Below are 24902 nucleotides of genomic sequence, written 5' to 3' on the forward strand. Positions count from 1 at the left end.
AGTCCCGCATCGGGCTCCCTGCTCGGCAGGGAGCCTGCTTCTGCCTCTGACCCTCCCCCCTCTCATGTGCTCTCTCTTTCTCATTTTCTCTGTCTCAAATAAATAAATAAAATCTTTAAAAAAAAAAATATTATTGTTTGTATCAAAGCTTCCCAATGGAAGAAGAAATTGCAGCTTATTTGCAAAGCCTCCCATACCATTTTTAGCACTTCATTTCACCCAAAATTAATTTTCACCTGAGGGAGATTTGACCTTAGAATTGTCCTTCAACCAGAAGAATTAACGTTCTTACAATTTTTTTTTTCCCCACTGCCCCTTAATCTTAACTTAGGTAGAAAAATAAAGGAGAAAATATTTGGCTTCCTCATTAGAGCTTTATTGAACAGTTAATTTGTATGCCCCACCATTATTGGGGAACCACCATTGCCAAAATACAAAAGTGGCCTGCCGTGCCTTCCCCTAATCAAACCTGACCCCCTTCTTGTTTCTCTGATTGGTCTGTATTTGGGGAAAGCCATAAAAATTCCTCATGCTTCTGGAACTTGCATACACAGGAGAAACACAGAATCTTCACAATAGCCACAAATGGGAAATACGACTTAAAAAGAATTTTAAGCATTCTCCTCAAATTGAATTTTTCTTAATGATAGTGATTTTCTACCACTTTTGTACTTCCAGGTTGGAGATCGGATTGTCAGCATTAATGGGCAACCTTTGGATGGGCTGTCTCACGCGGATGTGGTTAATCTGCTAAAGAACGCCTACGGGCGCATTATCCTGCAGGTATTGAGATCAATGGGACACGCAGCTGCGCGAGGCAGATAAGTGGCGTGCAAAAAAGATTGAGCATCACTGGTAGCAGGCATCAACGCCCAGCAGGGTGCTTGCTGATGTGAATTATGAAGGTTGAAAGCAAGAAATTATTATTTTTATTCAGAAATTCTTTAATGCCACCCATATAGGCAGTGAGCATGATTATATGAAAGCCTAACAAGGGGAGAAAAATTACTCCTTGCTTCACATGATAAATCAACAAGGCTTTTAGCTTCCAGCATTCTTTTGTAAATCAAAGTTTGTGAGGAATAGGAAATGATTTCTTTTCTTATGCCCAAAACCTGTTACCGAACTGCCCAGACGCTGTTTCTTCCACTCCCTTTAAAGGAAGGAAAAAAATATAATGCTCTTTTTCCCCCGTAGCATAAATGATTGCCAACACTGTTAAATTCTCACTGTGTGGTTGTCATCAACTGAGGCAGTTATTTATGAGCTGTGGTCCGCAAGAGTGTTGTCCAGATACACAGGGAAATCTAGCAGGAAGTAGAAAGGAGGTGTGCTGTTCATTACCCCTCCTTAAATTTCAGCACTCCACACGTCTCTGAGATTGATACGGTGCAGTGAGAGCATGATACTACGAGTTTTGCTAATGAGTTTCTTCCAAAATGTATGATTATAATCACCACACTTCTGCAGGTAGTACTGAATGGTTTACAGGTGAAAAGAATAAAACCCACCATTTAGTACCTTAGAGAGGGATAGCCAACCCCTCAGATCATTCTAGCCTTCAAATAATAATTTCAGGGGTGCCTGGCTGGCTCAGTCAGTAGAACATGAAGCTCTTAATCTCAGGGTTGCAAGTTCGGGCCCCACGTTGGGTGTGGAGATTACTTAAAAATAAAATCTTTCAAACTGAAAAGCCATTACACTGGGGAGAATCACTTTGTGGTGCTTAACTCTCACATCTCAGTGGTCTAAATCCAAAGGGCCAAAACAGACATTACAGAAAGTAAACGATGGGGCACCTGTGTGGCTCAGTCAGTTAAGCTCCAACTCCTGATTTCAGCTCAGGTCACGATCTCGGGGTCATGGGGTAGAAGAACCCCACGTTGGACTCCGCACTCAGTGGGGAATCTGCTTGGGATTCTCTCTCCCTCTCCCACTGCCCCTCCCCTCTCTAAAATAAATAAATCCTTTTTAAAAAAAAAAAGTAAATTACTTTCAGCGTGTATGAAGGAGATCGTACAAATACTGTCGGTAGTTTCAAGGGAGTTGATGCGATAGGCAACATATTATTCAGTGATTTGGGTCCCCAGGTTTCTGCAGAACACAGACCGGAACACTGTGTGGACTGACTGTAGAGTCAGCTGCTGCTGTACTCCTGGTCCTCGCTTTCAGTGGACCTTACGCTGCCACCTCACATTCCTCCCTCCACCCCACCTCAATCGCCCGCCCACCTGTGCGTTCTTGCTTTTTCTTCCTCGCCGCGCTTGCTCTTCCTTCGAGTTATGCTGACCCCTAGAGGCCTAAAAGTGCAACTCCTCAGTCTCTGGGGACCATTCGTTACACAGGTTTTTTAAAAGGAAGTTATTTGAACTAATAACTATGTCAAGACAAAAAAATGTCTCCCTTAGCAAAATCAGGTATTACCAGTATTTTCATACACCAATGTAATTTGTTCAGTTCTACCTTCTTCACAAAGAAATGAGAAGCTACAATGTAAAACTGTAACATTAACCATAAAAACACCCTAAATGACAATGAACTCAAGCTCTCCCATGCAGAATTAGCATTTCACTCAAATTGCCACTATTCACATACCTTTGAACGAGTTCCTTATTTTTCCTCTTTCTGTATTTTAAGAAAATGACATTTGGTTTTAAAATGCTCTCTTGGATTAATCACATTAGTTGGTAGTGTTATTTTCTAACCTGTGCTATTAAAAGCGTAATGGAATCCTTCGGGATTTTTACAGTTATAATCTACACAGTTATGGGTATGGAGCATATGTGCTGCCAAAGGCTTTAGATACAAAACCCAGAAAACTCTTGTGTCCTGCATCAAATGCCTTTCAGTTACATAGTGTATTTGCCTTAATTAAAACAATGTGCATATCGTACCAGCAATATAGTTATTACAGCTGACTTGGCACTAGGTAATTATTTTTATCATCAGGTGAGCCAGCGCATTGGCAGAGCAGTAGGGAAGATCAGGTAATTGTGTCTGATGATGTGGAAAAGACTTACTGTCAGTGTATCATGCAAAGCAGTCAGTAACTGCTGGTTGTACAGAGAAGATTAAGTTCTGGGTCAGCAGACAGCAGGATGATGAAAAGGAAAGAGTGGAAGAGATGACCATCGTTACAGAAGCTTCTCCCCACAGTATAAACTTCTGTCTCTGGGTGTTAATAAAAGGTAGATATTTCTGCCCTTAAAGTCTGATGGTTTCTTATTCTCAATCATAGATTGATCAGTGGAGATTGATGTGGTTACACAGGGTCATTTTAAATGTTCCCAATTATATTTGCTTTTCTAGTCTGATAGTTTGGTTAAGCTCCTTTGTCTATAGAATGACCATGAAACAAACCTTTTTTGGACAAAATCAGGTAACCCAGACTCCCCGCTAGAATTTTTTTTTTTTTTTTGGTACATCTTTCTTTGAGAACACAGAAGATAAAAAGAGGGTATCAGAGATTTTTATCACTAAACGAACTTGTGAGGCTTGTTTTGGGTCCATTAAGAAATCGTGCAAACATTCAAGAGTGTAGCAGAATGGGTGGATTGAGGTAGCACTAACTAAACTAGGGGATATGGGAAGAGGACATTGGGAGAGAACATTATAGTTGGAGATGTCCAGTAGGCAAAGGAAATGTACCGCCAATACTCAGGGAGACTTCACTGCTGGGAACAGGGTAAATAAAGCCATATGAGGCTTTTCAATGTCAACGTCCCCACCGCCTGGCACATTATATATCGTAGGTACTGGCTGAATAAATGAATGAAAACAGTGGTGACAAAGACAGGACAAAGGCTTGAAGTCAACAACAAGTAGGAAAGGCAGGGGAAAGAGTCTGAAGTCAGGGAGATTCATTAAGGGTCTGTCTACAAAGTAGTTTGGGAGGCCCTTTGGGGACATTCTCCAGAACACACACACACACAAAATTGATATAAGAGGGTCCACCTGCTGGTCTGGGGGGAGAGAGAGAGAGATGTCATAATTATTAAGATAATATAGAGAAAACAGTGACTTCTTTTTGAACCTTCAATTGAAAATGGAAGCGAAAAAGACATGGGATTAATTCAAGGGATCCAATATCCAACAAATAGGAGTTGCAAAAAGAGAAACAGAAAAATAAGAAAGAAAAATAAACCTTAGCCTAAGGTCCATGAATCAGTAAGCAGGATAAATAAATATAATACCTATATACGTTCTAAACCTTTCAAAGAAAAGTATAAGCTACTTACAGAAGAACAAGAGATTCAAATGGCACCTCTTTTTCAGCAGTCTGTTTCTGAGAAAATTACTCTAGGATGTACTCCAGCAAAAGAGCAAGTAAGAAAGAGGGAAGCCATTGGATTCAATGCTGAGAAACGTGGAAGTCCCAGGACAGCTGTATAGCGAGCATAGAGAATAACTTGCCCAAATTGGAGCAGGGTGAGAAGACACCTAAGAGAGATGCCTCTGCATCAAAAGGAAAGAAAAGGAACAGATGAATTCTCTCATCTGTTTAAATTAGAAGTTTGAGATGACTGGGAAAATTTGGGGCTCAATTGGTGATAAGTATATAAAAATTAAACAAAATGAGATCATTGTTACCTTGGAGAAAATAAATTTGTACCAAGAAAAGGAAATGTAATCCTAGTACAGTAGTTGACTCAGTATAAATAACATTTATATAAACATTGTAAGTCATAATAATAAAATCAATACAACCAAACATCATAATGCATGAAATATTAGTATCATGGTTATTTGGGATGTATTAGTGGAGAGGAAAATATGAGAAGTAAATCTTTAAAGTTGAAATAAAAGATTGTTGGAAATTGTTAGAACTACAGAGGTTTAAAAACGTATATTTAAAGAAACACAGAAAACAAGTAGAACTTTAAAATAATATAAAGTGGAAGAGTTTGGCAAGCTAAATTTTCATCCACTGGAATATTTCATCTGTTGAAATAGGGAGTTGATAGACATCAACAAGATGATAAATTTTAAAACAGGATTATAAGCATATTACTTAGCTTATACCTCTGGAATTGAAAAGAGAAATGTTTAGTGTGTCTCTAGAGAGTGAAAGTGTTGAATTTTTTATCATGTGCACACAAAAAGAAATATCCTGGAAAAATAAACAGAAAAGAACCAGGAGTCAAGAATACAGGTTCTAGACACTTAAGGAGAAAAGAATTTTAAAAATAGCACACTTACCAATGAAGCAGAAGTAAATAAAGCTGGAAAAGTCACTACACCTGGTAAATAAATCACTGGCAATCTTTAAAGAAATTGATTTTCTTTCAGAGTTGGTGGCAAGTCAATAGAGAGCAAAGGAGTAGTTGGGAGCAAAGGAAATAGAAGACAAGGTAGGGATGATATTACCTCTGAAACAGAAGATTAAAATTTTTACAGTGAAGGGGTGCCTGGCTGGCTCAGTTGGTAGAGCATGAGACTTGATCTCGGGTTTGTAAGTCCAAGCCCCGCGTTGGGTGTAGAGATTACTTAAAATCTTTAAAAGAAAAAAAATATTCAATGATGATCATTGCATTGTTGCTGCTGTTAGTTCAGAAGCCAACCTGAGACCCACTGGAGTGGTGCATTATTTAGAGAGAGTAAAGCGTGTTATTCTCTATGCCTGGAATATCCATGTCACCCCACCTTTCCCCTCCTTATAAATCCTGTGAAATCCTTTGTTTGGAAACTCTCCAACCAAAAAGTTGGGGAATAGGGAGTGCCTGGGGGTCATTTCCGCCTGAAACCATGAACCAATCCAAAGGAATGTCTGTGCCCCCTAGCACAAAAGTGTTGGTCACGTTGAGTGGGTTGCTGAGCTATGCTGATTGAGTTAAAAGATATGAAATTATAGTGAACTAATCAGCACGGTTACCAATTCGGTCCAGAAAAATTCTACTAGAGGAGAAAGATGGATTGGGTTGGGAACAGAAAAGGTGTGTGATGGAGGGTGCAGGGCAAGCATCTAAAGGCACATGTGAGTACCAGTAAAGGAGTGGCTTGTGAGCCGTTCTTAACCTTGGCTGTGCAGTAAGGTCACTGATTCCAATCCTGGTTCCTCAGTCTACACAGGGATTGAATTGGTCTGGGATGTGGCATGGACTTCAAGAGAGTCTAAAGCTTCCCAGGTGTTTCTAATATGTAACCAGCTGACCTGTGGAGGTCATGATGGATAGAAAGCCAAGTGATGCTGGGAAGTTCTGTAGAACAAGTAGTCTTTAGTGTCAGAACGTCATGTGTTTGAGTCCTCTCACTTAACTCTTCAGTTCTCTATAAATAGGAATCATCGCTCCTTTCTTCCAAGTTTGCTGTGAGGATTAAATGAGGTGTAATGTTTAATAAAATAGCAGCTTGCCAATGGTAAGCATTAAATAAGTGGCACTGTATTACTTTCATTATAGTAATATGGGCTTGAGGTCAGCAGATGTGAACATTTCTAAAATCCTGGAAACGGGGTGGTTTTCCAGGTGGCATTTGAGATGTGTGCCACTAGATGGTGATGTCACTAGCAGTCACCTGGCCCCTTATTTTACTCCAGACTTAAAACATTTGACACTTCAAACCATTATATTTTTAAAACAGATACGTTGAAGTCAGTATACTCTGATGTCCCTGGAATCAGTGTCATTAGATTCGAAGTAAAAACTTGAAGCAGATGTGCTTTCTACTTCATTAAGTTACACCAAATATCAGTCGTGGGACAGGGTAATCTTTTCTTTTCTTTTTTTTTTTTTTAAGATTTCATTTAGTTATTTGACAGAGAGAGAGAGACAGCGAGAGAGGGAACACAAGCAGGGGGAGTGGGAGAGGGAGAAGCAGGCTTCCCGCCGAGCAGGGAGCCCAATGTGGGACTCAGGTGCCCAAGGCAAGCTTTTCTTGATTGTTCTTCTGTTCTGTGCCCCATCTTAAGATGCCAGCTTTCTCAGAGAGCACCTTAACTTGACAGCCTTCCTGTCGGTTTTCAGCATATCCACACTATGGATCTAGGACCCAGGATGGGTATGAGTGTTGAATTTGTATTTTGTACTGCAAGATTTGACTCCTAACAAATCTAAGGGCTAATCTTACTCCTCTACAGGATCGGCAGCTCAGAAAAGTTGTAAGCAAGGAGCTCAAGCTTTTGTACATTGTGATAATCCTACTTACCTGGAAAATATTTCGACTTCTCAATTCTCCAAAACAATCCCCAAACCTATTTTTTTTAAAGATTTTACGTATTTCAGAGAGAAAGAGAAAGAAGCACAAGAGGGGGAGTTAGGCCGAGGTGTAGAGGGAGAAGCAGACTCCGTGCTAAACAGGGAGCCCAATGCGGGGCTCAGTCCCAAGACCCTGGGATCATGACCTGAGCCGAAGGCAGATGCTGAACCGACTGAGCCACCCAGGTGCCCCCCAAAACTATTTTTAAGGAAAGGTACTCATCCTGGGGTCCATGCCATAAAATCCTGTGCTTTATTACCCAATTAGAAAGTATCAAGCATACATCATTTTAATATAAAACATACAATTCTGATTGAATTTAGTTTTTGCTTTTAACCTAAATTAGTAAATGTCACAAGAAGCCAAGGCATGAGAAAGCATTATCAGAATTAATACACTCCTGGAGGGGAAAACACAGTTTGACCAGGGAATCCATTTGGAGGGGAAAACACACTGTGAGGGGCAAGGGCAGTTGGAGGGGGAAACACGCTGTGAGGGGCAAGAGCAGTTGGAGGGGGAAACATCCTTATTGGTTCTTCTTCCAATGATTCACAAGTCTCTGCTTTTTCATTAGACTCAGAGGATAGGACTTCTTCCCCATCCTTCATTTCACAAGTCTTTCTCTCAGAGTGACTCCCTCTTTCTCTTCTTCCATTTCACGAGTCTACCCCTCCTCAAGTGGAGAGACTTCTTCCTTTTTAATTTCAAGAGTCTCTCTCCCCTCAGTTACAGTGGCTTCCTCCTCCTTTTCCATTTCACATGTCTCCCTCTCCTCAGGTACAGGGATTTCCTCCTCATCTTCCTTCAGACCAGTGACCTCCCTCTCCTCGGGTAGGCACTTATTAAATGTTTGATCCTAACAAGGTTGGGGAGAAGGTGAGGAAACAAATCATTAAAGCCTGGTGGTCAGAGTTCAAACTGCTGCAGCCACTTGGCAGCTTCAGAAGATCTATTCCATTTCCTCTGTGCGTACCCATCACCTAGCAGTGCCGCATCTAGTTATTTGTCTTAAAGACCCACTCAAGATATATGTAGCAGCACTATGTGCAGCAGTAAAGAAAAACATAAACTTAAAGGACCCACAGGTTTTGAACCAGGTGATGGTTTTGAAGGGTGAGTGGGAAGCAAGGAAGACATCTTCCATATCTCCAGTCCCCAGGGATGAGGGTTGAGAAGAAAGGTTGCTAATCTGAATTAGGACTCTGGACACCACAGCTCCTGAACCACATATTCAAGTTGCTCAGACCTTAATACCTATTGTCTGAGGACCTCAAAGCCTTCTTTGCTTTACCCAGAAACCCTATCCTCTCCTCTCTCCACTTTGAACAGCATGTGTTCATATCTGCCCCCCACACTAGATAACATCAACTTCAAGCCTGTCCGTTGAAGGGACGGAACACATCTGCTTTCCCTTGGTTTCTTCTACTCTTGCCCCCCTTTTTTTTTTACTTCCGAACCACCACAGAAGTTTGTACCCAGGAGTTATAGATTTACTTAAAAAAAAAAAAAAAATGAGTAAACCTCCCATTAGTCTGTTTGCCTTCCCCCTTCAAAACACATAAATAGACCTTTCCCAGCCTTACCTCCGTGTTTTTTAGTCCCTAGTGTGGATGGGGGAAGACACTTCAGATGCAGGGCTGAACTAAGACTCTTGGCCACATCTCCTTGGACTTCTCCCCATCTGAACATATACATCCTTCCGAGATAGATCAGAGTATCACCTTTCACAAATCTATCCCTGGGAAGACCAATCAACTCTGAGACGAAGGTGGTTAATGATGGTTAATGGAGACACCTTGGGGCTATAAAGTCATTCTGGGGGTGATGGGTTTATGGTCTCCTTGTCTTCCTACAAAAGACTAAGCCATCAGTGAAAATCCTTCACATTTCCCATCTAGCTTCTTGGCTTCCACTCCTACAAAATAGGAGCTTGAACAACTCCAAGGATCCTAGGTAAGCCCCTTGGATTTAATATCATCAATGGTTGGGAGGCCCTTTTTATTTCAGGGTTGGGGGTAAGCAAGAGGCCTTCAGATTTTAGAGGGATGTGAGTTTTTCTGTAAGATGGTGCTGTTAGAAGTGTTTTTATATTTTCTGGCTAGATAAAAAAATTTAATTTTTACCCAAATAAAACTGTGACTGTGGTTTCACAATTTATACGGCTGATTTCATGGACTCTTGAAAGTGTATTCTCTTTCTAAAAGCTAAAAAAAAAAGATCCTTCTAGAACATCCATGGGCATATATCTCCCATGCCCTGAGCCCTCTTCTTATAATACCTTGTGAGAGCCAGGGAGTTTTCCCGCCTGCTGTCAACCACACGCCATGACTGTCTGCTCTATTTGCAACTGCTTGTTCAACTATCTCTCTGCCCCTCTTCCTCCCTGACTGTCATGTCTAGACTGTACTTAACTATATGCAGCGTGAGTCCAATTGCCTGATGTGAGAGTCCGAGACCAGGTCTGTACCCTAACATTGCGTATGATTAAGAGCACAAGATTCTAGAGTGAAATGACACGGAAGTGAAACCAGCCTTCACTCCTTAACTGACCTTGGGAAAGTTACTTAACCTCTCAGCTCCAGGTTCGTCTGTCTAAAATACAGAAATAATAGTGGTACCTACCTCTGTAGGGACTCAGGAGAGTGCTTAGCATAAAGTAAGTGCTCAGTTGATACTCAGTAGTCGTGGCGCTGTTATAGGTTGAACAAATGGGCAAAGAAAGGAGCAGGTTGCGATCAAAACTTGGCTTTTGAAGGTACCTTAGAGAAAACAATATTTTATCGACTTTCCTCTTCAGCCCCATAATGGAGAGTCTGTTTATGGCCAGCTGAGAGTACAAGTCCAAATTCCCACCAAATATAGGAATCCCCTTTGCTATATCCCAAATTGATAGATTTTGAGCCTCTATTTGAATGCTTGCTTTGGCAGGATGCTCATGCTCTAACAAGCTGTGCCGTTCCATTCTGTAACGGCCTGACCAGAGTTTTTTTCTCCTTAAAAGGACCCAAAACCAATCTCCTTGTAACCTCTATCAGTCTCACTCTGTTCTGTGGAAATTCAGAAAACTGAGTCCCATAATCCCTATTCCTTAGGAAGGTTTTGGGTTCATTCACTCCACAAATACTCATTAAGCAATTGTTACGTGCCAGGCATGTTCATACCAAGAAGCAGTCCTTATCCTCATGAATCCTGTGATGGGGAGGTGGGGGAGACCCGTTAGCAGTCACGGAAATATGTATCATCAAAATTTGTGAGAAAGATTTTGGGAGTGCTATGGAGAGGAAAACAAGAGAAATTAATTTAAGCACCAGTAGTAAAGAAGGCTTGTATAAGGAATGTGACTTGTAAGCTGATACCAGGCCAACTGGTGTTTTTTTGGGGGGGGAGCAGATTGTGGGCAGAGAGAACTGGAATGTGGAGTGGAGTGGAAGGAAACTGATGAGATTAGAGGAGCAGGCTAGGGGAGGACTTTTTTTTTTTTTTTTTTTTTTTGAGAGAGAGAGAGCACAAGAGGGGGTAGGGTCAGAGGAAGGAGCAGACTCCCCGCTGAGCAGGGAGCCCGATGCGGGACTCTGGGATCATGACCCGAGCCAAAGGCAAATGCCCAACCAACTGAGCCACCCAGGCGCCCTAGGGGAGGACTTTTGTGTATATAATTAGGGAGTCTGAGTTTTATTCTAAGTACAGAGAGAGACCACCGAAAGGTTTTAAGCAGGGGATTGCCATTATCCATTTTATATTGAAAAAGATAACTGGCTATTATTGTATAGAAGAGAGATTGGAAGAGGATGAGTGGGGATGCCGGTTAAAAGGCAGATGATGATGATGAATTGATTAGGATGGTCACCACAGAAGCAAAAAGGAAACGGATTTGAGAAGCATTTTAGAGAGAGAATCCAGAAGACTTGGTGGTGGATTACATATGGCAGGTGAGAGAGGGATGATGTATCAGGTTGATACTCAGTAAGCACCTGTGTGGTTAGCATCCCGGCATCCTTTCTAGTTAGACAGTCGTCACCAGTGAGCAATTAAGTATTTTCAATCTTGGGGCGCCTAGGTGGCTCAGTGGGTTAAGCGTCTGCCTTTGGCTCAGGTCATGATCCCGGGGTCCTGGGATCGAGCCTCGCATCGGGCTCCCTGCTCTATGGGGAGCCTGCTTCTCCCTCTCCCACTCCCCCTGCTTATGTTCCCTCTCTTGCCGTGTCTCTCTCTGTCAAATAAATAAAATCTTTAAAAATATTTGAAAAAAAAGTATTTTCAATCTTATACCTAGCACATTTTAATCAGGTAGTCAGAGGTGCCATCTACTAAGGGGGAAAATGAATGAGAAAATGGTTGTTGGATCAAAAGTTTGAATTTGGTTAATGCAGATGGTAAGTTGACAATTGCATATATCAGACTAGGAGGTCATATGCAAAGACAAATTCTCCGATACACTAGCTGTGGGGAGAGTACAGAAAGGGCTGATGGAAAGCGGAGGGGCTCTTGTGGTCAAGGCAAGTCTATCTTTTCCCCTTTGTCTCTTATCCTAAATACTTGCCCAGTTCATTCAGCCATTCTGTATATGATGGTATTTCGAGAAGATTCCATAACTTGCACACAGCTGTGTTTTCCCCCAGAATAGGATACTTCACCAAAATGTGTTCTGACTCGCCAGGGCTGGCCCTTGCTTTCCTTGTTGTAAAAACTCTATTGTTACTATTGTTAATCTGCTAGTTGCAGCTAAACTTAGCAGTTTAGGCAGCCGTGCCCTCTGTTGGCTCTTTCTGAAACTGCAGCCAAATCCAGTTCTTGGCATTGGTGTCAGGTGCCTCACTCCGTACTTCTGCACTGACGACTATAACCTAGAAGAAGAACCACCGGTCAGAACGAGGAGTAGCCCGGGAGCTCTGGAGAAAGCAGCTCAGAACTAGTGGAGATGGACGGCATCTCCAGGCTAAGCATACAAGGCAGGCTTTTATGATTCCCGTTCAACAGATGAGAAAGCTGAAATTCAGGCACAGCACCATTTAAATGGCAGAAACTGAACTCCAGAACCTCATTCTGTGTCCCAGTGTGAGCTGTCACAGCCATACAATATTTCTTTTGAATGCTTTTGAATTTATTTGCAGGTTACAAATGTAAAGTGGATGTTTACCTGTCATGCACTATTGTTTGGAACCATCTAAAAAAAACAATAGGGAATCAGAGATAGTCATTCATTCTTTCTTTCATTCACCAAATATTATTTGAGCATCTACATGCTGGGCAGTGTTGTACATAATGAAGATACAGTAGTGACTGAAACAGACAAGCTTCCTGCCCTCGCACTCTAATGTGATGCGACAGACAATAAGATAAATAAGGTAAAATAGATGAAGTTTGTTAGACAGTAGTGGTGGTGAGAAGGAAACACAAAGCAGAGGAGGGTATGAAATGTTGGGCTGAGTGTTGGTGTGGAAATTTTAGTTACAGTGGCCAAGGAGCTGTGGGAAGTGAAGAAGCCACCCGTGCAGATGCTGATCGCAGAGTGTTCCAGACAGAAGGTGGAGCACCGGCGGAGCACTGAGGTGGAGACGCCCCTGGCATGTTAGAGGGACGGCAAGGAGGCCAGTGTGGCTGGAACACCGTGGCCGCAGAGGAAAATGTTAAGAGCTGAAAGCAGAGACATAACTGGGCAGGTTACCCGCAGATGACCTTGTGGGTCATAGTAGGACTTAAACTTGTGACCTTAGGGAGCTGGGTTTCCTTTGGACAGTTTTAAGCAGAGGAGTGAAATCATCTGCTGTGTTTGAACAGGACCGTTCTAGCTGCTATGGAATGAGTCGGGGAGGGGCTGAAGCAAAGAGAACAGCCAGGGGGCTTTTGTAGAACTCCAGGCAAGAGATGATTTTGTAGAAAGACCAATAGAGAGGCGCCTAGTGGCTCAGTCGTTAAGCGTCTGCCTTCGGTTCAGGTCATGATCCCAGGGTCCTGGAATCGAGTTCCGCATCGGGCTCCCTGCTCAGCGGGGAGCCTGCTTCTTCTGCCTCTGCCCCTCCTCCGCTTGTGCTCTCCCTCTCTCTCTCAAATAAATAAATAAAATCTTAAAAAAAAAAAAAAGACCAATAGAATTTTATGAGAACTGAATGTGGGTTGTGAGAGAGTAGTCAAGGACGACACTGAGGCATTTGTTGAAACTGAAAGAATGAAGCTGTAGTTACCTGAGATGAGGAAGACTACCAGAGCAGAGGTCGGAGGGAGTGGGCTCAGTCCTGGCATGTTAGCTTTGACATACCTGCTGGACATCCCACTAACTGGTGATTGGATAGAGAGATCTGGAGTTAAGAGGTGGTATGGAGATGCAGATTCAGGAATTATCATTACATAGATTGGTATTACAGAGATGGTATTTAGATGATCAAGTAGGGTGAGACAAGATAAGATGAGCTAACTAAGAGGAGGTTTAGATGGGAGAGATAAGAAACTCAAGGACGGAGCCCTGTGGCACTCCCGTAGAGGTTCAGGAAATAGAAAGGACACTAGGAAAGTATGGTGTCATGGTAGCCAAATGAAGACAGTAGTTTGAGAGAATAATCCATTTGTGTCAAATGCTGCAAATAGGTTGAGTCAGATGAGGATGAGAACCAACCATTGAAGATCGTGTGGTTTCTCTAATTCTCCCCGGACTTACAGTGGGTTTTCTTGTTCTGATTTTCCCCCAGGTTGTAGCAGATACCAACATAAGCGCCATAGCAACTCAGCTTGAAAACATGTCTACAAGCTACCACCTTGGTTCTCCCGCTGCTGAACACCATCCAGAAGACACAGAGTGAGTATTCGAGATGCACAGTGCCTATTACGTGTGTGGGCAAGGCTCAGCGAGACCTTTCCAGAATCTAGAGTGTGCTTTCTAGAGAAGAAGAGGGATGAAGTACACATTACCTTTCCTCACTCCTAGAGAATCTCCAGGAACGCACCAAGGTTTCCTGATTTCTCACCAGGCTTGGTTCCACGTAGAACCTCCTAAGAGACTACTGTCAAGGGCCTGCACACACACTGCACCTGGTTACTTTGACACGGTTCCTTCTTCCTTAAGAAATCACAGATTCACAGCCCAGGTGCACCCTGCTGTATTATGCAGGGAACTGTGTGTTCTAAACTAAAATCTTGTGCCGAGATTAAATCTTACTGTTACACTTGCTGGGATTCTTCATTAAAACCCATCATTGCTGTTACAATTGTTCATGAAAGCAGGGTTTCTCACACTGGAATGTGCACATTAAATATCCACGGAGCATATGTAAAATGGCTCATTTCTCTGGCCCCATTCTCAGAGACTCTGATGAGGTGGTCTGCAGTGGATTCCCCAGGGCAGTTTTGCTACCGATCGGCAGAGGATCTGTATTTTCAGAAATGCTGCCTAAAGTTATGCCTCTCCGTACCACTAGTGCCTGGTCACCAGTAGGTGCTCAGTAAATGCTTGTTGACGGATCTGAATGTTTCATTGGAAAGCGCTGTTGGTCACAGACATTTCGAACTTTCTCCCGGTACCTCGCAGCTTAAATGACACCTTTGAGTTTGTTTTTCTTGAGGAAGGAATATTAAACTTAAGCTCGTTTTTACCTCTCTCTCATTATGAAAGTAATAAATGCATGCTATTAAAATATGACAAATACATAAAATTACGATATTTTCAAGTTACAGCGGCCCTGACCCTATTATAGGAAGAGTACCTGGTTCACCTTTAGCATCCTTTGATGTCCCTATGGAAGTACAGAGATGCCCTTGTAATCTTGGTTCCTTTGCTAGGAACCACAGCTCCTGGCAAGTTGGGAACCACTAGCATAAAAGGATTTATAAATTATTTATAATCCAACCGCTGTTAACATTTGGAGATTCTTTTTTATTCGTCTTCTATATGAAAGTAAATTAAAACGGATTGAAAATGTGAGATAAATGGAGGCAAACTCCATCTGAGGTTGCCAACTGAGGAGTGGAGTTACATTCTCCCCCTCTCCCCGTGAAAACAGGTCTCTCATCACGAAGAAGCACAATTACGAGGGTCTCTAGTGATTTGGTGGCTCCCAGGGCCTAGCTCTAAGACAGTGACTTCAGACATCTAGATTCCTATTTCAGTATCCTTAGAAACAGGGGGCTGCGTTTGAAGAGGAACCATGTATCCAATTCATGTCTGGCCAGTGCGCCATGACGGAGAATACTTACAAGGCCACGAAGTCATGAAATGGGGAGCCTTGTTCATGACATCATTACCGTGTGGCCGTAGGGGATAATTCATCATTATTTCAGCAGATCTTTATTGAGCACCTTCCGAAGGCCGGCTACTGTACACGTACTGGGCTCTGAGGATTCAAATTTAAAAAACAGGTGAAGGCATTGCCCCAGTCCTCAAGGAATTGCCAGAGAATTGGGAAAACAGGCCCATAAATCCACGTTTGTAAGAGTTGATAAGTATAGGGGAGACACGTTCCACGAGAGAGATAAATAAGCACAGGGTGCTGTGAAACCGTGGAAGTGGGGCACAACCCTGTTAGGGCGTGTCCTTGGAGACACTACCGCTTCGGCTGAGTTTTAAAAGAATTGGAATAAGCAGGAGTGGCATTGAAAACAGTTAATGATTTATATGACACGGACGTTCAGCAATTACTATGGATTGCCTGCTGTAAACAACCAGTAAGTACATCGGTGTGAACCAGCTGAAAATCCACCCGAAAATAAGCCGGGCAAAATTGAGGAAGGGGGAGATGGAGGAATATTCTAGTCAGAACAGCGTATGCAAAGGTGGCTTATATCCCAGTTTTGCAGATTTCTCTAAATCCATGAACGGCTGAGTTTATACCACACAGCTCTGCCCCTTTCCTGCCCAGTGTGTAAATATGAACCCCCGACGGGGAAGATAGGTGCCGGGATTCCGGGGTTCCTTTAGGTTTTCACCCTTTGGACAAGGGCATTTGGGAATAAGAAATTGGCATTCGCTAAGCTTAAACGACTTGAGCCCACATTTAATTTTTAGCCATGTTATTTCTAAGAGAGAAGACTTCCACACTGGACGAAACTTTGAAAATCTAAATTACCCATTTGAAACAGACAGTCTTTATCCATTTTGCTTCTCCTTGGTTTCTCTCTTTTCTCCCGGATTTCCCTTCTCATGGACACCGTCATGATCCTGAGTTTGTGACAAGCACAATGCAGACAGCCGGGAACAAAGGTGACAGGTGACAGAGACTTAAGGAGTTCGTAGTCTGGTAGAGGAGAAAGATGACTCAGCAGCACACCACAGTATAGCGAGCGCATGGTGGACATCTGGCCGCGCTGCAGAGGGATACAAAGGAGGAGCGGCTGACTCTCCCAAAGGAAAGCATCACCTTGGAAGGGGGGCTTTGAAGAATGAGTTCCCACCCTGGGTCCCCTAGGGGGAAGTGGTGGGCGAGGTGTATGGGGCTACTTGGGCAGAAAAGGAGCAGCCGTGTGCTGAGCTTGCGGCTGGCGTCCCTATCCTGCACAGAAGCCCACCTGCAGACCGGCGGTCTGCCCCTAAGCTAAGCGAAAGCCCACCTCTCCGTCTGCCCGCACCTTCTTTAAGGATATAAAGACAGTCTCATTCAGCTTTAAACAGTAAGTGTCAAGGTTAAAAACTAAGCATATAGAAGGGTGCTGTGACAAGCTCAGCATCATGACTTTATTTTTCATTAAAAAACAGTTTTACGAAAGAGAAACCCCTAAAACATCAAGTCATTAAAGACATATTGCTCCTCAGTCCCGCGTGACACGGGAAATGTAAAAGTAAGCTTCTAGGTTGCTCTCTGAGAGTTCGATTTCATAAACTGGCCTTCATGGTTTCGCAGTATGAAAGTCTCTCTCAAATCTGTGTTCTTCCATTAAAATGAAATTCCCTCTCAATATCTATTCTTGAATTAAACAGCGTGCATTGTGTTTTCAGAACACCTCCACCTAAGATTATTACTTTGGAGAAAGGCTCTGAAGGATTGGGGTTTAGTATTGTAGGGGGTTATGGAAGTCCCCATGGAGACCTGCCAATTTATGTCAAGACTATATTTGCAAAGGTATTTTTTTCCTTTTTACTGTACTTTTTTTTTTTTTATTAAACCTAGGTGAGATTTTTTTTTAAAGTGCTTTGCCTTGCTTACTTTTACCTCTACCTGGGTGTGTGCTTATATGCTTATTTCATTTTAACCTTGTGTAGGACATTCCCACACCAGACTAGTGAAAGAGGAGTTCTTTTATAAGAGTGGAGTTACAGGAAGAGTAATTTTCTTTGGACCCTATTACAAAAGTAGATTTTAAAAGAGTGTCTTCTTTCAAGAACACGATATAAGGAGCAGTTCCCCACTCTTTGGAAGCTGGCCTTGGAAGTATTATTCTGGGCTAGAACAGAAGTTTGGCTTTCTCCCTCAAGAAGAGATAACAGCAGAGGGCCGGGGAGCAGAAAGCTCTGTACGGGCCTTGGGTCGGTACCGCATTAATGTCTGGCTGTCACCAGTAACCTCAGGATGCTTTAGCTTAAGTTGCTCTCTCTATTCCAGGCCTCTGCTAAGGTACTTGCAGGATCAGGCCACTAAATTAGACCCTGACTGCGTAATAGTGCTTCTCAGGAACTAAACATAGCAGTACATCCTACTTGATACATAGGTCATGGTATAAATTCCTACCGCTGCCTCTAGATGGCTCTTAGGTAAGGGTTTGTTTTTGTTTTTGTTTTTAGGTTTCTTTATTTAAATAATCTCTACGCCCAATGTGGGGCTTGAACTCACAACCCAGAGATCAAGTCACATGCCCTTCCAACTGAGCCAGCCAGGCGCCCCTTAGATGAGTTATTTTTAACTTTATTGTGATTTTTAAAGTTGAAATTCAATTTTATTATAAATTTTGAAGATTTCTGAAAAGGACTTAGTGTTGATAGTGCAACTTTATTCTTCATTGGTTTTATCGCAGTCATTTGTTTACTCATTGATCCAGTGGCCTCCTACTGCTTTTTCCTAAAGAAATAAAGGTCTTCAAGAGAAGAAATAAGATAGATACTCTTTCTAGAAAGCTATACTATACACTAAATAGCAAGTTCACTTTTACCTGTGCAGCTCTTACCACCTGTTAATGGAACCTAACTATGACCTGACATAATCCTTAAGTCATTTGGCATTTCCTTTTGGAACACAGTAGGCAGCTGCAGATTTACCCACCTGTTTCCAATTTGTTAGGGTGCCTATTTAGAAGACCTGTTATTCCCAAACCACACACCTGTTGACCTGGTGATGGGCAAAAGGGGAGAGGAAAGGCAGGTCAGAAACATTCTGGATAGCAGTGCCGCCCCAGTCTGATAATTCCCAAGGTGGTAAGCTACATACAGACCCTCCTTTTCCTAAGACAACAGTAGTTGTGATAATTTTCATCTTTAAATTTGGATATATTTAAATATATATATATATGTAACAAAGTAGTTGTGACAATTATTTGGGGGGGCATTATTATACTTTGCTTTTTACAAAAGCCAGCTATGTAGGTAAGAATAGTGAAAAACACATTCTGCTTCCCTGCCTTGGCCTCCATAAAGCTCTTCCAGAATGTTTGTAATCCCCTGCTCACTTCATAGGTGGATCTGCTGTGTTCAAACAGAGGACTGGTTAGTTTCTCAGGCCTTTTGACCTACAGCCTAGAGTTAGCAGTCACACCAGCTGTACCCATCTAGACAGCTCACAGACAGTGGGACCGGGTGCAGGCCCTTCGGTCAGGTCCACAGAACATACAGCTGAGAATGAAATGGTCATGCATGGCTGGTGGGTTTTGAAAAGAAACCACCATCAGATCACAGGACAAAGTAGTGGGGATAATGAATGCACGGAAGCTCCCACAGAATCTCTCTTCAAAGGTCCTCATTGAAAGTGCTCACTTAGAAAGCACATCTGCAAGTGGTAACCTAGGAGGAAATATTGAATATCCTTGATATGTTTTATTTTTTAAGGAATGGACCTTTGTTTGTAAAGTGAGGAACACCTAAAAATGAAAAGCTCTGAATTAAAAAAAAAAAAGTTCTAAAGCCCTAGCTAATAGCCTACTTAGTTCAGTCTCAATAAAAGAATATGCCACTGCAAACAATTATTATCATTAGTTTTAGATAGTTCCATAGTGTTTATTATAATGATATCTCATTGGATGACTTTTTTTTTCATTTGTTTGAGTGAACCAATATATCCAAATTTAAAAGTTTTCTTTAGAGACTCAATAAACCAAAAACTAGCAGAAGAGTTTTTTGGTTTGTTTGTTTTTGTTTTTTTTTTAATGGTGAAATCCTTCTAAAAATGAATTTTGACACTAAGCTAAACATTTCCTCCATAGGAATTTTGAGGATGTAGGAACTATCGCCATATGTTTTCCATGTTTTTAAACAATGAACATACACTCTTTTTTTAAGTTTACTTAAGTAATCTCTACACCCCAACGTGGGGCTTGAACTCATGACCCCAAGATCAAGAGCCACATGCTCTTCTGACTGAGCCAGCCAGGCGCCCAGCAACGATCATTTATTCTTAAAAATGTTTGTCTTCTCAAGTTTCTGGATCTCAGATACCCACCACAGGGTGTGGGTTTTTATGGGACCTTCTTAGTGTCCCTAAGCTTCTTTTAATAATTCTCTTGCTCAACTAAGCTATTAATTTGGCCCATCGAGGTCTTTTTTTCCCCTCCAGAAATAGGAAGCATGACAGGCACTTTGAATGTATAGGATTTTGGGGACTTAATCTGATTAACGGTCTATCAGAACCTTCCATTTCTTTCAGGTGTTTGATTGGAAACTTCAAAGTCAAAGCCAGCTTTAGGTCTCAGTCTTTTCAGCAATCAGATTTTACCATAAGCCAACAAGACATTGGCTTACAATGACTACAACAATCCTGAGCATTTAGGGAACAGCTTTTCAGAGACTGTGAAATCTGAAAACATGAGCTCAATCACCATGAGAGTTTATTTTATCACACACTACCACCATTATTGAGTAAATACCATGTGCCATACACTCACTCCTTAGAATAGGCCAACAGGTAGGTAGTAGATGCCTATTTTACAGTATTAGGGAAGGCTGAGTGACAAATTGGGGACACAGCAAGTCAGTAAAGCCACATTTATGAACTAGATGGAGGTCTGTCTGTGAATCATTTATTTCTTCCTTTGCTTAGTCTACAAATGCCACACTGATCAAGCAGGAGAGGTCAGTAGTAATGACCGGGTAAACACAGCAATACCTGCAAAAATATACAGATTCCAGAAAGTTGAAAAGTCACCCTTTTTTGCATTACTGAAAATGAAAACTTAAAAAACTGGATATGCTTTTCAAAAAAAGTACACAAATATCTGAGGTTTCCTAAAGTCCTTAGATCTTAGCATGTAACATTTAATAAAATCAAGTTAGCCAAGTAATTCTGATTTTATCCACAAGCTGTTTAATCTTGTCTGTGTTGCAGTTAACATACTTTCTTAAAAAAAAAAGATTTGAATGAAGTTACAAGTTTTTTAATTTTGGTATTAGCCCCCAGTACAGACCTGGTTTTGAATATTCTTTATTATACCTTAATACCAGAACTCCACCCTTTTCACAGTTTTGAAATTCTAGATAATTCACCCATCACCTGAGGACCTTCATACTGCAGGTAGACACAGGTCTCTGGAGCATTAGTGCCTCTCAGTTTGGCTCCTGCCTGAGTCCATCAGGACTGTGGGCCTCGATTATTTTCCCTAGCACTTCAACATCATTTAGGGGACTCTCCCGGCACTAATTTCTCAAGGGATTTTTACAGTTACCCCAACAAAAGGAGAAAGCCTCCTACAAATCATTGCCTAGGTTATTTTCTTTCCTTACTCATCCAAAATATTTCTAGTAATATCACGGTATTTTTAGATAACTTGGTTTTAGAATTTTAAAAAGCCCATTTCACTTGCTTTGTACCATTTTGAGCAGCCATGCATGACTGAGTATATAATGAAAGTAATCATTCAGAATCCTAAATGATGAAAGATAAATGAAGTTGAAGCTTTTGAATGTGATATTGCAAAATTTTAGAGATGTTACACTTTGTGTATTTTATGTAAATGTTTATGTAAAACAACTGTATTGAGATACAACGCACATACAGTACAATTCACTCCATTTTAGAGGCTGCATTTATTTTTTAAGTTTATTTATTTAATCTTTACACCCAACATGGGGTTCGGAATTCTTGACCCCAAGATCAAGAGTTGCATGATCTACCAACTGAGTCAGCTAGGTGCCCGAGGCTACACTTATTTTTGACAGATCACCTCAGTGCTAATATCTTAATAATGCAATGGGAACCCTATGTAATGATGTTACTGGCAATAAGACTAACACCAGATTCAGTTCTGCCTTTGTCAGTGTCTATGTATTCGTGAATATGACGTTCAAATTCCATTCCATACTGAATATTGAAATAAGGTCCTACTTGTATTAAAAGAAATGTGGGGTGCCTGGGTGGCTCAGTTGGTTAAGCGACTGCCTTCGGCTCAGGTCATGATCCTGGAGTCCCGGGATCGAGTCCCGCATCGGGCTCCCTGCTCAGCAAGGAGCTTGCTTCTCCCTCTGACCCTCCCCCCTCTCATGTGCTCTCTCTCATTCTCTCTCTCAAATAAATAAATAAAATCTTTAAAAAAAAAAAAAAAGAAATGTGAATGTGAGTACATGTCTACTAGTATGTTACCTAAGCAGTGCATAATTATGGTTACTATTCAACCATTATTCAAGTAACACATCCTACATTCGTAATTTTCCTGGTTGAAAAACATTACCTAGAAATCACTTTTAACTGGTAGCTTTTAATGTTACTCTTTTCATAAGCACACGATAATATTAATATTATTTGTGAACTGCTTGGTCCTGGATTAAACTGGAATGTCTCTTGTTTGTAGGGAGCAGCTGCAGATGATGGCCAGTTGAAGCGAGGCGATCAGATTTTAGCTGTCAATGGCGAGACGCTGGAAGGTGTTACTCATGAGCAAGCTGTGGCCATTCTAAAACGCCAGAAAGGGACTGTAATCTTAACTGTGCTGTCTTGAGCCCCGGGTCCTAATCACAAGATAGATGTTGTAGAGTATCCATAGGAAGATGAAGCTCTGAGAGAGGATGAAAAGCAGCCTCCACTAGAATCCACCTTCATTTACCCCCTCACCCTCTTTGCTCAGGAGAGGCGGCTAGATGTCACGGGAATTATCCAAATCAACCTTCAGCCTCTTGGTGAGGTGAATTTCTAAACCTAGAACGAGTCTTACCTGATTTGCATCTCACATCCATGTTTAGCCACTAGTAGTAACTGGTTCTGATTCTGTTTGCTGCAACCGAAGTTAACCACCTCTCATTCCTGTGCCCTTCTCTGCCCATACCTCCTCGCTAAGAGGCTTACAGCAAGCTCACATGTCCTCTGACGAACAGAAACAAATGTTAAGCAACTTGTCATCTCACTCATGATTTACTTATGCTAATTGTCTCTTCAGGTATGCCAGAAAACATTAATAGTGTAATTAACTTACCATTGATCCCCATGATGAAACACCCAAGTCTCCTGTGGGAAATTATTGTGCTCTTTTCTGCACGACTTAGAGTCAGATATGTCTCAAATTTGTTTCTCTGGATAGATCTTTATAAGCTAGTCATTGGTGATTATGATGAGTCCATTTGCAGACTGTAATCTGAAAATTCTGGAAGGCTTTCTAGTTGTTTTCTTGGCTACATAAACGTATACCACTGAGCAAATGCACCTTGTTCTCCACAGGAACAATTAGCATCCATGTTCTGAATTCTAACCGTGCTAACTCATGTTCAAGTCCAGGAAGTTCAGCTGGAGTTAATGGCATCTCAGTAGGCAGGCATCATTGCCTCCCCTTCAGTCTTCAGACAAGCAGGTATAAGCCCCAGAACCAGTCTGCAGAGATCAGTAAGTTTTCCCTCAAGTCAGATGAGGTCTGGGTGGCCTTGGGCTTGTGCAAAGTGGAGTGACAAATTTGAGCATCCTTCCCCTTGGCTCCCTACTGGTCAATCTAGCAGCACAAACTGTAGGAACATAGGGATGGAGCAGCATGCTTGGCCACCAAGTGACTGTGGAAATGAACTCAGCCTAAGAATCAGAACTTGACTGTTTCCTGATCTTCAGGAAGCCCCTCATTTGCTAAAGTTTTACATGCTAAGAAAGCAACGGCAGCAGAAAATACAAAAATACCTTTAAAGTTGAATAGAGGCAATCTTATTTAGGTATTAGCAGGAGGTGGCGGGGGGAGATGCTTATCAGTGAATGTTATAGGTTCTTCTGTAAAAAATGTACCATGAAAGATGAGGACCAGGATCAGTAATAGAAGTAGTTTAGTATCTTTGAACTAAAACACAATGGGGCAAATGGTTCACAGTCGTTAACAAAATGGAATGGGCTCTGATTTAAAAATGTTATTTAATAATTACAGATTTTAATTGAGAATTACCTTTGAGTAGAAGTAATCACAAAGTGCATTAACTCTTGTTGGAATATTTTGTGGTTATTCCAAAGTATAGAGTGCCTAAATTTTATGTTGAATAATGTGTTTCATGACTGGTATTAAGTTTTCTGAAGTGACATATGGCTTTTGGAATTTCTAACATACCCAAGACGTGCAATGTTGTTAGAACCTTGTCTTTCAGTGCATGAGAAGCTATCAAGCTCAGAAGTTCTATGCCAATTGTACCTGCGAGAACACCTGAGGCAGCCAAGAAGAAATGAAGCCCAAATAAAACTTGAAAATGCACCTTAAAAAAAGTGTGTGTGTCTGTGCACACGCATGTGTATACACACACACACATAAGACTTCATATATTTTGAAATGTGATTCTGCTTGATTGTGATGGAATGGCCATTAAATACACATTTGAAATACTACATTGCTGTTGTGTCCCATACACATTATCCTCTTAGGTCATGCCACTATAAGTCTACTGCTAAGGAGGGGCGCCTGGGTGGCTCAGTCGTTAAGCGCCTGCCTTCGGCTCAGGTCATGATCCCAGGGTCCTGGGATCGAGTCCCAGTTGGGCTCCCTGCTTGGCGGGAAGCCTGCTTCTTCCTCTCCCGCTCCCCCTGCTTGTGTTCCTGCTCTCACTATCTCTCTCTATGTCAAATAAATAAATAAAATCTTAAAAAAAAAAAAAGTCTACTGCTAAGGGAATTATGTTTTATACTTCTTGCTGCAGTAAATGGACCAAAATTCTCATCACTGGTTCTGTGTCTGCTGCATGACTACTAAATAATTGCCTGGCCAAAAATGCTTTCTTGCACCAGAACTTACAAGCTTAGAGGACACGAAGATGGGAATTTGTGAAAAGAGCACTGGTCTCATAGCCACATGTATTGTTTTGGCCTCATCATTTGGGAAATCTAAGTGTTGTGATTGGAGGCAGCATGAGAAGGAAGTAAATCAGGAAAAAACTGCCGGGTTTCTGTGTAAGATGTTTCCAAAGATTCTAAGTGTTGTTGCCTAAAGAGCAAATGGAATCTTATTATATATGAAAAAGCGTAATTTCTACATCTGATTTGGTTTTTTTTTTCTTCAGCCATTTTGTTCCCTAATTGGGGGGTGGAGGGGTGGAATCCAACTCCTCACAGAGTTTTCCGGTCCTGTTAAAATCTGGGATCCATTAATGGCTGTCTCGCGGCAAGTGTTTTACCAGGAATTAGGACAGGTGCTTTACACAA

General features: G+C 41.7%; 1 protein-coding gene across 1 annotated transcript in view; it reads left to right on the top strand.

Annotated features, from left to right (window-relative positions):
* PATJ (PATJ crumbs cell polarity complex component) overlaps nucleotides 1-24092 on the top strand; it is a 332644-nt gene extending 308552 nt beyond the window's left edge. The window contains exons 40-43 of the mRNA XM_081816865.1: nucleotides 651-783; nucleotides 13878-13984; nucleotides 17114-17237; nucleotides 22102-24092. Of these exons, the coding sequence (XP_081672991.1) occupies nucleotides 651-783; nucleotides 13878-13984; nucleotides 17114-17237; nucleotides 22102-22248 (511 nt within the window). The 3' untranslated portion in view covers nucleotides 22249-24092. The remainder of the gene's footprint in view (nucleotides 1-650; nucleotides 784-13877; nucleotides 13985-17113; nucleotides 17238-22101) is intronic.
* The last annotated feature ends 810 nt before the right edge of the window (nucleotides 24093-24902 follow it).

Source organism: Leptonychotes weddellii, chromosome 4 (genome assembly GCF_054177405.1).
Source record: "Leptonychotes weddellii isolate Sample4059 chromosome 4, ASM5417740v2, whole genome shotgun sequence".
Taxonomy (NCBI): domain Eukaryota; kingdom Metazoa; phylum Chordata; class Mammalia; order Carnivora; family Phocidae; genus Leptonychotes; species Leptonychotes weddellii.